At 40.2% G+C, this 12,956-nt stretch overlaps 1 protein-coding gene across 3 annotated transcripts in view; it reads left to right on the forward strand.

The window, feature by feature from the left end:
• The window catches only part of col13a1 (collagen, type XIII, alpha 1), a 44,469-nt gene that overhangs the window by 13,528 nt on the left and 17,985 nt on the right, over window positions 1–12,956 (forward strand). The window contains exons 6-19 of one of the 3 annotated variants that reach the window (XM_008428944.2): window positions 215–241; window positions 424–450; window positions 606–632; window positions 739–765; window positions 1,407–1,433; window positions 2,174–2,236; window positions 4,192–4,284; window positions 5,198–5,284; window positions 5,384–5,401; window positions 5,486–5,521; window positions 5,616–5,717; window positions 5,785–5,808; window positions 6,439–6,492; window positions 11,310–11,396. In XM_008428944.2, the coding sequence (XP_008427166.2) occupies window positions 215–241; window positions 424–450; window positions 606–632; window positions 739–765; window positions 1,407–1,433; window positions 2,174–2,236; window positions 4,192–4,284; window positions 5,198–5,284; window positions 5,384–5,401; window positions 5,486–5,521; window positions 5,616–5,717; window positions 5,785–5,808; window positions 6,439–6,492; window positions 11,310–11,396 (699 nt within the window). The remainder of the gene's footprint in view (window positions 1–214; window positions 242–423; window positions 451–605; window positions 633–738; window positions 766–1,406; window positions 1,434–2,173; window positions 2,237–4,191; window positions 4,285–5,197; window positions 5,285–5,383; window positions 5,402–5,485; window positions 5,522–5,615; window positions 5,718–5,784; window positions 5,809–6,438; window positions 6,493–11,309; window positions 11,397–12,956) is intronic. The other 2 variants (XM_008428945.2, XM_017309206.1) reach the window with 2 other exon arrangements.

Raw genomic sequence — 12,956 nt, forward strand, 5'->3', positions numbered from 1 at the left:
ATATATTGATGTGTACACTTTGAGTTTATTCCTTGGCATTTCATTCTTCCATATTATTGTTGAAGTACATGTTGATTAATACTTAAATTTGCTTTATTTAAATCACTGCTTACGTTAAAACCGGATGTTGCTTCATCCGGTTTTAAGATTTTCTTAGACATTGTTAATGATTTGTTTATTGACGTGGATTAAATGTTTGTCTTCTTCTTCATAGGGTCCTATTGGGTTGGACGGAAAGCCTGTGAGTTTTCTTTTTTCTTTTGGAAGAAAATAAAAGTAGAGATTTTTGTGTACCTGTTTATTGTGTGAGTGCGTGGCTGTGGTCTCGATGAATTAAAAGCTCTTTTTGGTTTTATCGGCTTTAACAACACAATATAACAATTCACATTGTGTAACCCAACCTAACATTTTATGTCCACTCAGGGGCAAAAAGGACAAAAGGGAGACATGGTGAGCATGGCTACTTGTTTATACCCACAATACACAAGTAATAATTTGAATCGTTTGACCGCTTCAATTTTAAAAGTGGAATAAAATTTCCAGCTTTAATTGAAGGCATTATAAAGAGGATGTGTTTTGTTGATTTTTCATTTCTTTTCTTTTAGGGTTCTCGTGGTCCTCAAGGAAACCTGGTGAGTTTGCAATTTTTTTTAAAATTCTTTTTCACAAGATAGCAAACCTGATATCTTTGCAAAATATATAAACAGAAAACTTCTTTTCCCTTTCATTTATTTCTAGGGGGAGCCTGGCCTCAAAGGGGAGAAGGTGAGAGATGCTGCCGTTTGCATCACAATACCACGATTCAGCCGACCTGTGGATGTATTTCAATGCGTATTTCTGTATAGAAACAGATTATTATACCCAGATCCCAGGTCTGAATGTCTGAATCCAGTGTCTCATCCAGTGCCGGCCCAAAGCACAAGCAAATTGAGCGGCCACTTACTGGAACTGATTTTATTTATATATATATATTTATTTTTTTAGTAATGATTTCTATGTGGTAACATTACCAAAAACACACAATTTCATTATAAAGTTGTGATTTGTTTTACAATAATATATATTTGATCATGTAGAAATAATTTTTACACGGGCAACAAGAAAGAAGAAATTAGAAATCACACTTCACTGGTAATATACGCATCCAAACCTCCAAAGGAGCGGTGGAAGATACGTAAGCGAAACAATGTCACAAAAAATAACTTATCCTTCAGGGAGAGAGAAAATAAAGATACAATACATACATTTAATCCAATTTAGAGCCTGGTTATTAAACAAAGCAGAACAGTTTTCTAGACTTCCAAATACAAAACAAGTGCTGACTTTAAAATGTGTAGTTGGTGTAATGTTTACAACACAGCTGAAATGGATACTTGGAGGTTTACTGAATGTTTTGTTTTCTTCAGGGTACATGTGGAGATTTAACACACCGGGTAAGATTGTTTTTTATATATTTTTCACAACATGCTGACACATGTCATACGTAGTTATTGAAAACAGCAACTTGATTGGTTTGGGTTTTTCTAAATAGTTTCTTCTTTTTCACATTGATATTATTCATGTTGAGTGTATATCAAACGTGTCCCTTTCAATTTCTTCACCAGGTTTAAAACCCCATTGTCATCTAGGCAGGCAGAAAATCAGCAACACACATCAAAATGGTTACACAGATAAAAGATACTTAAAAGATCATTTAAAAAATCATTAAAAAGCACATCTAGATATGAAGGGAGTATTGGTTTGAAAATGGAAATCTTTCAAGCTTTATGGGATGAGATTCATGGAAAAAAGGTCCAGGAATAGAGATATTAAGATATTTTTTGCTGTTAGTTTTACATGCTGTACATGTACTGAATTTGTTATAGCTGCACTGATTGAGCTTTTCCAGATCTCTAGAATGTAGTCCTTTCAAAGGAAGAACATTAAAAAAAGATTTTTATTGTTTCTATCCTTCAGATTGTTGCAAGCATTTGTTGCACATGCTTTTGCTTCCTTTCCCGTTTTATGTTCTTTACTCCTGTTATGCCCTCCCCCCTTTAATTTCCATTGTTGTGGTCCGTTTTCCTTCCCGTTTCATTCTTTTCCTTTTCATTCTTGTTTGAACCTGTTAGATTTTTCCTTCCCGTGATCTTTTTGCATGGTGGTCAAGTCTGTTTATGACTTCTTCTTACAGGTGTTACCCATGACCCTGAGAAACATGCCTTCTATAAACCATCTAATCTTAAAACGCCTCCAGGTAAACATCTGTCTAGGCAATATTTGTTTTTCGTTAAGCCTTATGTACAACTAACCAACTCTCCACAAACTTTGTCTCCTCTGTCTTCTGCCTAACAATCTTTTGGCTTTAACATTTTTGGCCGTGTTCAAACCAAAAAGATTTGTTGTTATTCAATACCTGGCATGCAGACTTTATATGTTAATAAAAAAAGAATTTTGCATAGCAAAGATCCGGTGTGAATTGTTACCGGATCAAAACAAATTACTACTTTTTTTTATTCATTCATTAAGAAAATTCAGTAACTCAGAAAAGAAGAATATTGTGGCTAAACTAAATATTGAAAACTTGTGAAATCACATACTAATCAGCTAATTAACTCAAAACATCTACAAAATGAATAGTGACGTGCCCAATATATCGCATGCTATCATTTGTCATCAGTCACTCAGCCGTCTCAGAACGTAGAGGCGACTTTTGGCTCTTCCTGTACGCAACGTTAATGTTCTTGATCCAGTCCAGTTTATAGTCAATGTGAAGTCTCAAATATTTATAATTCTCCACAATGTCCACACTGACCCCCGGGATGATAACAGGGGCCACTGGCATCCTGGTCGTCCTCCTCAGATCCACCATCAGTTCCTTGGTTTTTGTCACTTTGAGCTGCAGATGATTCAGCTCACACCATGTGACAAAGTTGCCTACAGAAGCCCTGTATTTAACCTCATCACCCTCACTGATACAACCAACTACAGCTGATTCATCTAAGAACATCTGGAGATGACAGGACTCAGTGCAATAGCTGACGTCAGCTGTATAGACCGTGAATATGTAGGGAGACAGGACAGTCCCTTGTGAAGCCCTTGTGTTGTTGACAACACTGTCTGACACCCAGTGTCGCAGGTGCACGAAATATAGTCTGCCAGTTAGATAGTCAACAATCCTGGTTGTGTTTGTGTGAGAGTATATATAGACATTTATGCGCAATTGCAAGTTTTGTCCCATGGGGGCTCTCATATCTCTGCTCCAGTGCACGCCATGGTCCTGCTGTTGTCCCCATAAATACTGTACAGACCTCATAGCTTTCATGCAAGCTTTGCAAAAACCATGTGGGCACAGCTCTCATCCCACTCCAGACACTTTAGGTTTTTCAGTCACATGCCTCTGGCTGAGTCAGTACTATTTCAGCCGAAAGTCAAGAGCCAAGCCAAGAACCATGTCAGTGACCAAGATGACGTACGGCGGATCATCAGACTCAGAGAGCAATGAAGACTGGGTCCAGGTCCTGGATCAGTGCTGTCTTGAGACCGTTTGTTGGCCCCAGTTAGACTGATGATGAGCTGGTGTCATGCTTGCTGTCTTCTGAGCGGGAAAACTGTCCAGCCTGCTGCAGTCCCTCTTGTTCTGACTCCTTTGCTGTCTTCACCTTGGGGACATATTCAGGTTGACCTCTATGGAGAACATTATGGGGTACCTTCTCTTGCCCGCTACCTGCTGGTTGTTAATGATCTTCATTCTAAGTGGTCAGAAATTTGCAAACTGAACTCAATCACTGCATCCTCCGTCATCGACTTTCTGGAACCTTTTTAGATGTTTAAAGAGTTTATAAATAAAATTGATCATTAACTGTCCATCCATCCATTTTCTAACACCCTTGTCTCTAGTGGGGTCAGGAGGGGTACTGGTGTCCTTTTAGAGCGAATGTTTTGAGCGAGAGGCGGCGTCACCCTGGACAGGTCGCCAGTCTGTTGCGGTTATTAACTGTCTTCTCCATTAATATTTTAATGGAAATCACTTGAACTTGTTTTCATTACCTTAGCTGAAATTAACTATATTGTCACTTCTAGCAGAAGCCTTAAAACTTTTACAACTCTTAAAAATAATGTACCAAATGTAAACTTTGCAGTAATGTAAAGAGTTGACTATTAATAGATTTGTTAGTCTTCATAATTGATTGTAACTCAAAAGTCTCTCAGCAGGGTGCACCTGGATTACAAGGACCCCCAGGACCTCCAGGCCTCCCTGGTGCCCCTGGTTCCCCTGGCCTTAATGGTCCCAGTGGACCACCGGTGAGTCCCAGCTTTACTTGAGATACAAAACCACAAATAATTGACTTTTTGTACAATATTCCTAGTTGTAGTTTTTGATCGTTCCTTGTTGAAAAGAAATGTAAACATCAGTCATGCAAGAAGTGCTCTTGTTCTTCTTGTTCTTTTTAACACATTTTAGCAAAGATTTATGCGGATTGCGGTGCAAACTCCTACTATTGCCACCATCGTCTCTCAATGTAGCCAACTCTGGGTCATAATTTCATGTCACCTACCCAGTGACAGAGAATTGACCAGTGAGATACTGTTAATGAATGGTCCACGACGCTTTTTAAAACATCCTTGCAATGTTTTGCATGTTTTGTTGCCATTTATGCCAGGTAAAAGAAACCGCAGTGTCAAAATATTTAAAATCGATAGCAAGTCTGTAACCCTGCAACCGTAAATAACAGCGCAACAGCTGCTATGAATTAGGGGTAAGTCAGGAGTACCGTGGACTTTAAGTACAGAGTTTGGGCTGACTGGATGCTACAGGTAGTCATTTGGATGTCAGATTATTTTTCTCCAGCTCCATTGATGTTGAAATTTAAGTTGATGTTTCAGGTGAGTAATTCAGCTAAGTGCAAATGAAATGCCATTACAATGGACACCTCTAAAACAGCCTGGGTTTTATCTAAGGTGTCTAAAGGTTTCTGTCCCTCCAAAGGTTTGTCAATCCAAATACAAAGCAGCACAGAAAAAGATCAAAACTATAATTCCACAAAACAAATTCCCTTAAAAGTTTGTAATACCATTTAATCCCCTCACTCCAAGAAAAAAGAACCACCACAACCAACCAGTATACTCAAAGCATTTCAATATACTGTCCACAGTAACAGAAACACCTGGATGTATGGATTACCAAAGAAACATACATGTTTTCTATGTGTGCCAGGGTGAAAAGGGAGAGCCAAGCTCTTTTGCTAAGGGAAGTAAAGGAGAGCCAGGTTCACCAGGACTAATCGGCCCAATGGGGCCCAAGGTGAGATAAGCATCAATGATTACCTTTTAGCTCAGCAGTTGAAGTTGTACAAAAAAAAGAAAAAAGAAAAAAAAAGACTTAAAGAAGTTTATTTTTTAGGGCGAAAAAGGAAATAAGGTAAGACATGAAACTGAAACCACTCATTAAAAAAAAAAGGATAATTACTTTGAAAACATGTTATGGTGGTCAATTTTCTATTAGGGGGAAGCAGGTACCAAAGGCCCTGCTGGCCCAAGAGTAAGTCTTCCATAACTGCCATACAACATTTTTTTAATTTAGGATTTCATTTCTCATTGCTAATCAAAGAACTTTTATCTCTGTGTCCACAAAGGTTCCAAATGTTTTTGTCCTGTTTCTTAGGGTCCGTCAGGTCCAACAGGGCAGCCAGGAAAGATTGAACTCCAGAACAGTGAAAATGTATTCCATTATTTCAGTATGTACTGTATTGTATCCCTGTAAGAGAATGTGTATTAGTTTAGTAATAGTATGTTTCTTTACAGAGCATTCGCAATATGCCCCTAATGGTAAGTGACTTTAGTTTATCCCTTAGCATATGGTGGGTTGTTGGAGGATTGCTGAAACCAAGAATTCAGTTCTGCCAATGAAGGATGCTAGATGTTGAACATGACTTAAAATGAACTAAAACTGCAACGCTAAAGCAGACTGCTTTAAAGATCAGACTAGCTCAGAGGGGCTAACACTAAGGTTGAGAGATACATTATATTCATGAGATCTTGTCCTTCTCAACAAGATCTAGAGAAACTCATCCATGCTTTTATCTTTAGTCACATTGGTAAGTTAAATTTATAGCACCTGCGATTCTCCTCACTTTGCTCTTCAGTTCAGTTTGCAAGTTGCTTTGAATATCAGGGTTTTTTTGTGATATCAAGTCTATTTTTATACATTCAAACCTTTAGAAGAAAAGGCCCTAAGTGGATTAGCAAGGAAGAAAACAAACAGTAAGATGGTAAGATCAAACTTTCAAGATGACTCAAGAAAATCTAACTTAGAAAAAATACACAATATTGAAGGGCAAAAACAGTGTTGGGATGAGGCACTTAGCAAAACATCAAGCAGATATTAATAAAGCAGAAGTAGAATCAACAAACCAAATGGATTTGTTGTTTTTCTGACATTATTCCACATCCTCATAGGGGCTTCCTGGATTACCTGGACCGCCAGGATCACCTGGAATCCCTGGTGAAAAGGTAGGCAATTTTTTTAAATGGCATTGAAACAAGATTTTCTATAATTGTGGGGATGTAGATTTTGTGTGTCTGTTTCTAGTTAATCTTGTCTCTATGTCGTCTTCCTGCCCTGATTGATTCCAGCTGTCTCATGTTTCCCCTGATTACCTCCCTGTGTATTTAACTTCACCTGTGTCACCTGCCGGACCCTAGTCGTTAGTCGTGTCTCATTGTCTAGTGTTAGTTCCCTAGCCTCTTCCCTAACCTGGATTTCTGTTCACTTTGTCCATTAAAATCATCACTTTCCACTTCAACCTAGGTCCAGCCGCATACATCCTCACCACCACAAACACTACAATTCATGGCAATAATCAGGCCTGTCTATTTAATCACATACTAAATAGACAGTATTTAGTATGTGTGGATGTGGATGAATCCACATCCACACTGTTCAGTCACTGCCTTAGCACTGGTGATTGTGCTAAAGTCTATTAAAATGCAGATTTTTAGATCTAAGCACTTAAGGTTGTTTGTTAATGCTTACTAAAATTTTAAAGCTAGATATTAGCTGTAATACAGAAGTTTGTAACCAAGATGAAATTTGTTCAAAGATTAATATTTAATTGGTATACTTGGCTAAAAAATAAGCATGATTACTGTATAAACATTCACATTTTCAGTTGTTGGCTTTTCCCTGCTTTATTCTAAGCAGCTTTTGTTGGTTTTAACAACAACCAGGGATGGGCCAGTTGCTGGTATTGAATTACCATAATATGAAAAAGTCACAGCTTCAAACCACAAACATTTTTCATACCATTCTTCCAGAATAAGCGTTTATTTTTACTGGTCAGAGATAAAGTGGAGGTAGAATCCCAGCAGCCATGTGTAGCTGCTGCATGATGATCCCTCGCCCCTCACCCCATCTAAAGTCTGCTGTAAGGGAATTCTTTGGCCTACGAAGCAAGATAGGCGGCCACTTGGAATCAAATGGTAGTGTAGAAGAGAGACTAGCTACTGCAGCAGGTTGTGTACCTTTGTGGGTAGAACACGTAGTGGTCTGGATTCAGATGGTTGATGGAGCAGCGTGATCATTGAGATGGGAAAGTTGTGGGTTACGTTGGAGGGCGGACAGGTAACAGCACAGGTAGTGGAAGGAGAACCGGTCCATTGCCAACAGTGGAAGGAGAGGCCAGAGATTCTTCCTGAGAACTTGCAGTCTTGGACATGAAGGACTTGGGCAACACAATTGGTAACATCCAAGGCGTCACAAAAGGAGACCATAAGGTGAAGGACTCAGGCCACACAATGGGTAAAATTCAAGGTGCCACAAAGGTAAACCTGCAATGAGATCAACAGGTAAATGCAACTGGAAACAATCTGGGAAAAACACAGAGACAAAACTCAGAGGGGCAGAGAGTACCACAACACGCAAACACTCAGGCGCTGAAGTGTTGACAACCTACTCCTCTTATACCCAGGCTGATGAGGCAGATTGCTTGCAGGTGAGTGGAATCTTAACACCCTCCAGGTGAACAACCTCCTGGCTCCATCTAGTTGACTGAACTGTTGACTGTGACAAGGCAGCAGACAGAGAAGAACTCCCCACAAAAGCTAAAACCCTGTTCCCAACACATAACAGTTGGTGCAAATTGGTTGATTCATGTTTGATTTGGAGGCAACCGTGTGCAAAGAGCGAGGGATTGAAATTCACCATTCATCCACATCCACACTGTTCAGCCACCAGCCAGTGTTGAGCAAATTCATTATGATGTGATTTTCTGTCACTTGGCACAGGTTTAAACCTAAATGAATCAAAGAGTAAAAGTAAGACATCCAGTAGAAAAACAGATAACTTCCTGTTGGAAGTGGACACGGCTAAGGTGATGTCACCAGTTGACCCTGTGAATGTGATGAGGGCTGGTCTCTAATAAGACACAGAAAGTCTGATGCAGCAGTGACCTTGTATGTAGAAGTTAATGCATCTTGATGTTTCATGGTGAATGGTCAGGTTTTGAGGGTTGGCCACACCCCTTGGTATACGGATGTATACCAAGTTTAATAATTCTGGGATAAAGCATGGCTTTGGGCTGATTACTTAAAGTATTAAAGGGGATGCTGTAGGCCAGAGATCTCATTCTCGTGGCCCGCAGGATGTTGTCTCGTGGCCCCCACCGTGATATGAAAGTATAATATTAGTGCGGCCCACAGGGTGAGCGAACCTACGCTTGTAACAATGGTGCGGCGGTGATGGAACAGTCCGGTACCAGTTTCCCTTCCTGCAGTCGCCAATCCGGTACTTTCTACCATTAACAAATGCCACGATCAAACGCAGAGAAAGGCGACTGCTACTGGTCTGCTCGTCTTCCGCCGCACTGTTGTGACAAGTAGAAGCGGTAATGATGTCACGCATCGAGACGTTCTCCATACGTTGCTAGCTGACTAGAAACGTCTATAAAACATAGAACAAGAGTGATGCCAAGTGGAATAAACTTAGGGTGCGTTCACATTGCAGAATAAAGTGACCCGATTCCAATTTTTTTTTGACATATTGCGACCTGTATCTGCTCTTTTCATGACAGTCTGAACAGCACAGGTCGGATTCTTTTCGAACGTGACCCATATCCGATACGTATCCGATTCAAATGCGACCTAACGTACAGGCCGCATTCATCCGAACTGAACGTCACTGATACTTAACAAATTCTGCGTCCTGATACGCGCAAGTGGGAAGAAAAACAGCTATGACAGACTATAATGAGGATTAAGTTGTTAATATGCTACTCCTGTTGAACAACAACTTCAAATATGTAAGTTAAGCTCCACCGGTTTGCATGTGAACGACTGGCAAAAAAGTGTGAACGGTCCGGCAAAAAAAATCCGGTTTGACAAAAAAATCGGAATTGGGTCACTTCAGGCTGCAGTGTGAACGCACCCTAAATTTTGTCACACCCTCATCATGTCTTTGTCAAAGCCAAAGCCTGCAGTTCACGTATTGGAGAAATAATTAAATGTTTTAAAATGTTTTTTGTGGAATCCTTTATGCCGCCCAGACTCTGCCTCCAGCGGCCCCCGGGTAAATTGAGTTTGAGACCCCTGCTGTAGGCCAAGCACACCAAAGATTGCTGTTGATTCCTGTTGGGGGTCAATCCCAATGTGTTTGGTGCAGCTCGGCTCGAATCTGTGGAATTTAGAGTCAAACGTATGGCAATAGCGTCACAGGTCGCTTCGCCATGCCGCCGTGCTCACCTCCTCCACTGTCAGTGTTGGTGTTAGTCAGTGTTACACCAACATGTCTTCTGTATATGGACATAGTTGCAGGTTGATTAGGTCAAAGGTGTCAGAGACCATTCAGAGTAAAACATTACGCTTCCTGTTCTTAGTGGGGGTAGCCTAAGTGATGTCATCATTTGACCATTGGGTGTTGTAGGGCATTCGATGATGATCAATCACTGAAGGTTTGGTGTCTCAGTGAGTTTTGTGTAGGAGATATAAGAATTTTGTGTTTCATGGCGAGATGTCAAACTTTGAGACCTAGACATGCCCTTTCAGCCTGCACGAGTTTGACAATTGTACTAAATTTCATGTCTCTACGACGAAGTAAGGTCAGTGCAGAGGGTATTTTGAAAGTTGTTAGTGGGGGCCGCGGAGCAGTTTATGCTGCGATTTATGTGACAATCTTAAAATACGTGTGTGTGCTGGGGCAGCCAACAGATTGAACAGACTGACCTGCAAGACATTATGGGAGTGAAGCTGGACTCTTTGACACCACTCTCCTTAGACAGGACTCTTTCTGCCCAAGGTGGATGTCATCTTGGACAAGTTTCATCCACTTCATGATGTGCTGGCCATCTAAAGGACCACTTTCAGCCACTTGAAAGAGTTAAACCAAACTTTGTACACATGTTCAAGGCCACACCATGAGACCATATCTTATACTGAACGGATACCGTTATGCATTGTTTGCTCGCTGTATGTAATCCAAACTGAAATTAACTGGTTAATGAGGAAAGATGGGCCTGGCCCAATGATAAGTGTATAACAGTCAGAAGAAGAATAAATGCTAGGACCACGTAGATGTCAATCAGCAGCAAACTGGTCTGATGTTACCAGTTATGACATAGTTACCAGATATGGATGGTGAGGTTGGGTGCCTCACCTTGTAATCCAAGGTGAAGCACATGGGAATACGGGTACCTGAATTGTTTAGATGAAGGCCGTCAGTTCCAAAAAAGATGTCTTCTTCCCCAGAAAACATAAAAATTTTCCACAAAGTTTACATTTTGCAGAATGCAAACGGAAGGGCTTTCCCGAGACTGTACACAGTAAAATGAATACATTTTTAGACTAGTCGATTCTTTGGGTTCATTTTTTATGCATCACGTTGAGTTTTGTCACATTTATGTGACAAAACTGATTTTTCTAAGATGAAAGATGAAGAACTACGTGAGTTTGTCAGTTTGAAATGTACAAAACCACAAAGGAATTTACCATAACCTTTGCATCGCCGGCAAAGGCTACAGGATTAATGTGTGGCATAATGCCTGGCTCTTTTTCATCCATCAAAATGATCAGCGCCACCTGGTGCATTGAAGCTTCTAAACTGGCAGCTTTTATGAAAACACTGTCTGTATGGAGCTTGAAACATAATTCAAGCTCCATTCTGAGGATCCAAAAGAGTCTATGCCTTATGTTGGGATGTTCATCCCGTAAAGACATATATTTCCAAGTCCATATTCTTTAAAAGCCATTTAAACAAAGAAGTATCCCGTAAACTTGAGCCTTCCTCAAATTTGATCCATTACATATCTGAAGGACTTTTAAATTTGTGTATTTTTTAGGGACAGCCAGGTATTGGCATCAAAGGGGAAAAGGGTGCGATAGGGCAAAAAGGTGACAAAGGAGACAGAGGCTTTCTTCGATTTTCTGTAAGTAGACTTTTGTATCCTCCTTCCCTGTTGTTCATTTTTTAATGAAGTAATTACAAATATAGAGTTTGTGGTCTTGAACATTTGCTTAAGATGCATTTCTTCTCTATACTATGGTGTCACTGTCTAAACGTTTCTCATCTTTGTGCTTACTTTTATAATTAACCAATAATAAAAATAAAAAAGTTTCACATACAGTTTTAAAAATTTTGTTTACAGTCATGCTGTTAGTTGTATGACTGTTGCCTTCACTGCTCTGATAACAAAGCTTGTTTGAAGTATCTTGGGAATGGTGGCCATTTTAAGGGGCATATAACAATAAAATTGTATTAAGTGGGTTTTATTTGGCCAGGCAAAGCATTTAAATCTGTTAGCATAGCTACTCAGATAACTCAACCCCTTAGAATTGAGTTATCTGAGTAGTTATTTAATCATCTCAAAAAGCTGTACTCAACAGAAGGTGCCGCTCAAGGTGGTATTGCTGTGGTTCCACAGGTTTTTGTTGTGGTACTTGCTATGGTGGCAGCAAGAGGTTGCTGCAGATGGCATGGCTGAGGGCAGTGCTGTGGTGGTGTCGGTTGTTTTGGAGGTGATAGAGGTTGGTGGCTCGGCGGTGACCGAAGATGATGAGGGGTTATGAACAGATGTGGCCACCCACAGTTTGATCAATTTCAACGGGATCTTGAGTGTTTTCTCCTTGTACCTTCTAGGGTAGGGGTCACCAACTCCAGTCCTCAAGGGCTACCATCCTGCAACTTTAGATTCACCTCTGCTCCAAAATGTCTGAATTCCCTCACCAGCATTCATTCATCTCTGCAATAGGCTGAAAACGAGCAGTTTATTTGATCCAGGTGTGCTTGAGCAAAGACGCATCTAAAAGTTGCAGGATGGTAGCCCTCGAGGACTGGAGTTGGTGACCCCTGTTCTAAGGTGATCAATGTGGATCTTATTGATAGATTTCTTACTCCTATCAACAATGCCAACACTTTTCCCATCAACCTAAGTTATGGTGTAGGGTCCAAGGAAATCTGGGTCCATCTTTCCACTTTTCCATTGCTGACTTCTGTTTTTTTTTTTCTCCAATGTCCCCATCCTGAAAGCTTTGAGGCTGTGCTTGTGACCGATGTCTTGACATAGTTCTTTCTTGTACTTCCTCTTGGTTTCCCTGGACAACTTTCAGTATTTCCTCTTGCTGATTAATGTCTACAGCCACTTCTTCCACCATTTCCTCAAACGATCCATCAAGTTGAATAAATTGATAACAAAATATGGCTTGGTATGAGACACAGATGCTCCTTTTTTTATCCCCAGGATTTTGCTCATCTCAGTGTTGATCTGTAACCAAATGTTTTGAATTATTTTTCAGCTATGTTCTTTGTGTTTACATGTAAAATACATTGTTAGAAACTGCTTCTATGGATGTTCTATCAAGCACAGCTGTTGATGCATATGAGTTGCTAAACTCTTTCCCTTGATTTGACAAGATTCTTTGTGGAACCTCAAACTAGTACACCAATTTAAGTATGCATTCTGTGACCTCAGCTGCAGTTTTAGATTTGA

This window comes from Poecilia reticulata, linkage group LG15 (genome assembly GCF_000633615.1).
Source record: "Poecilia reticulata strain Guanapo linkage group LG15, Guppy_female_1.0+MT, whole genome shotgun sequence".
Classification (NCBI taxonomy): Eukaryota; Metazoa; Chordata; class Actinopteri; order Cyprinodontiformes; family Poeciliidae; genus Poecilia; species Poecilia reticulata.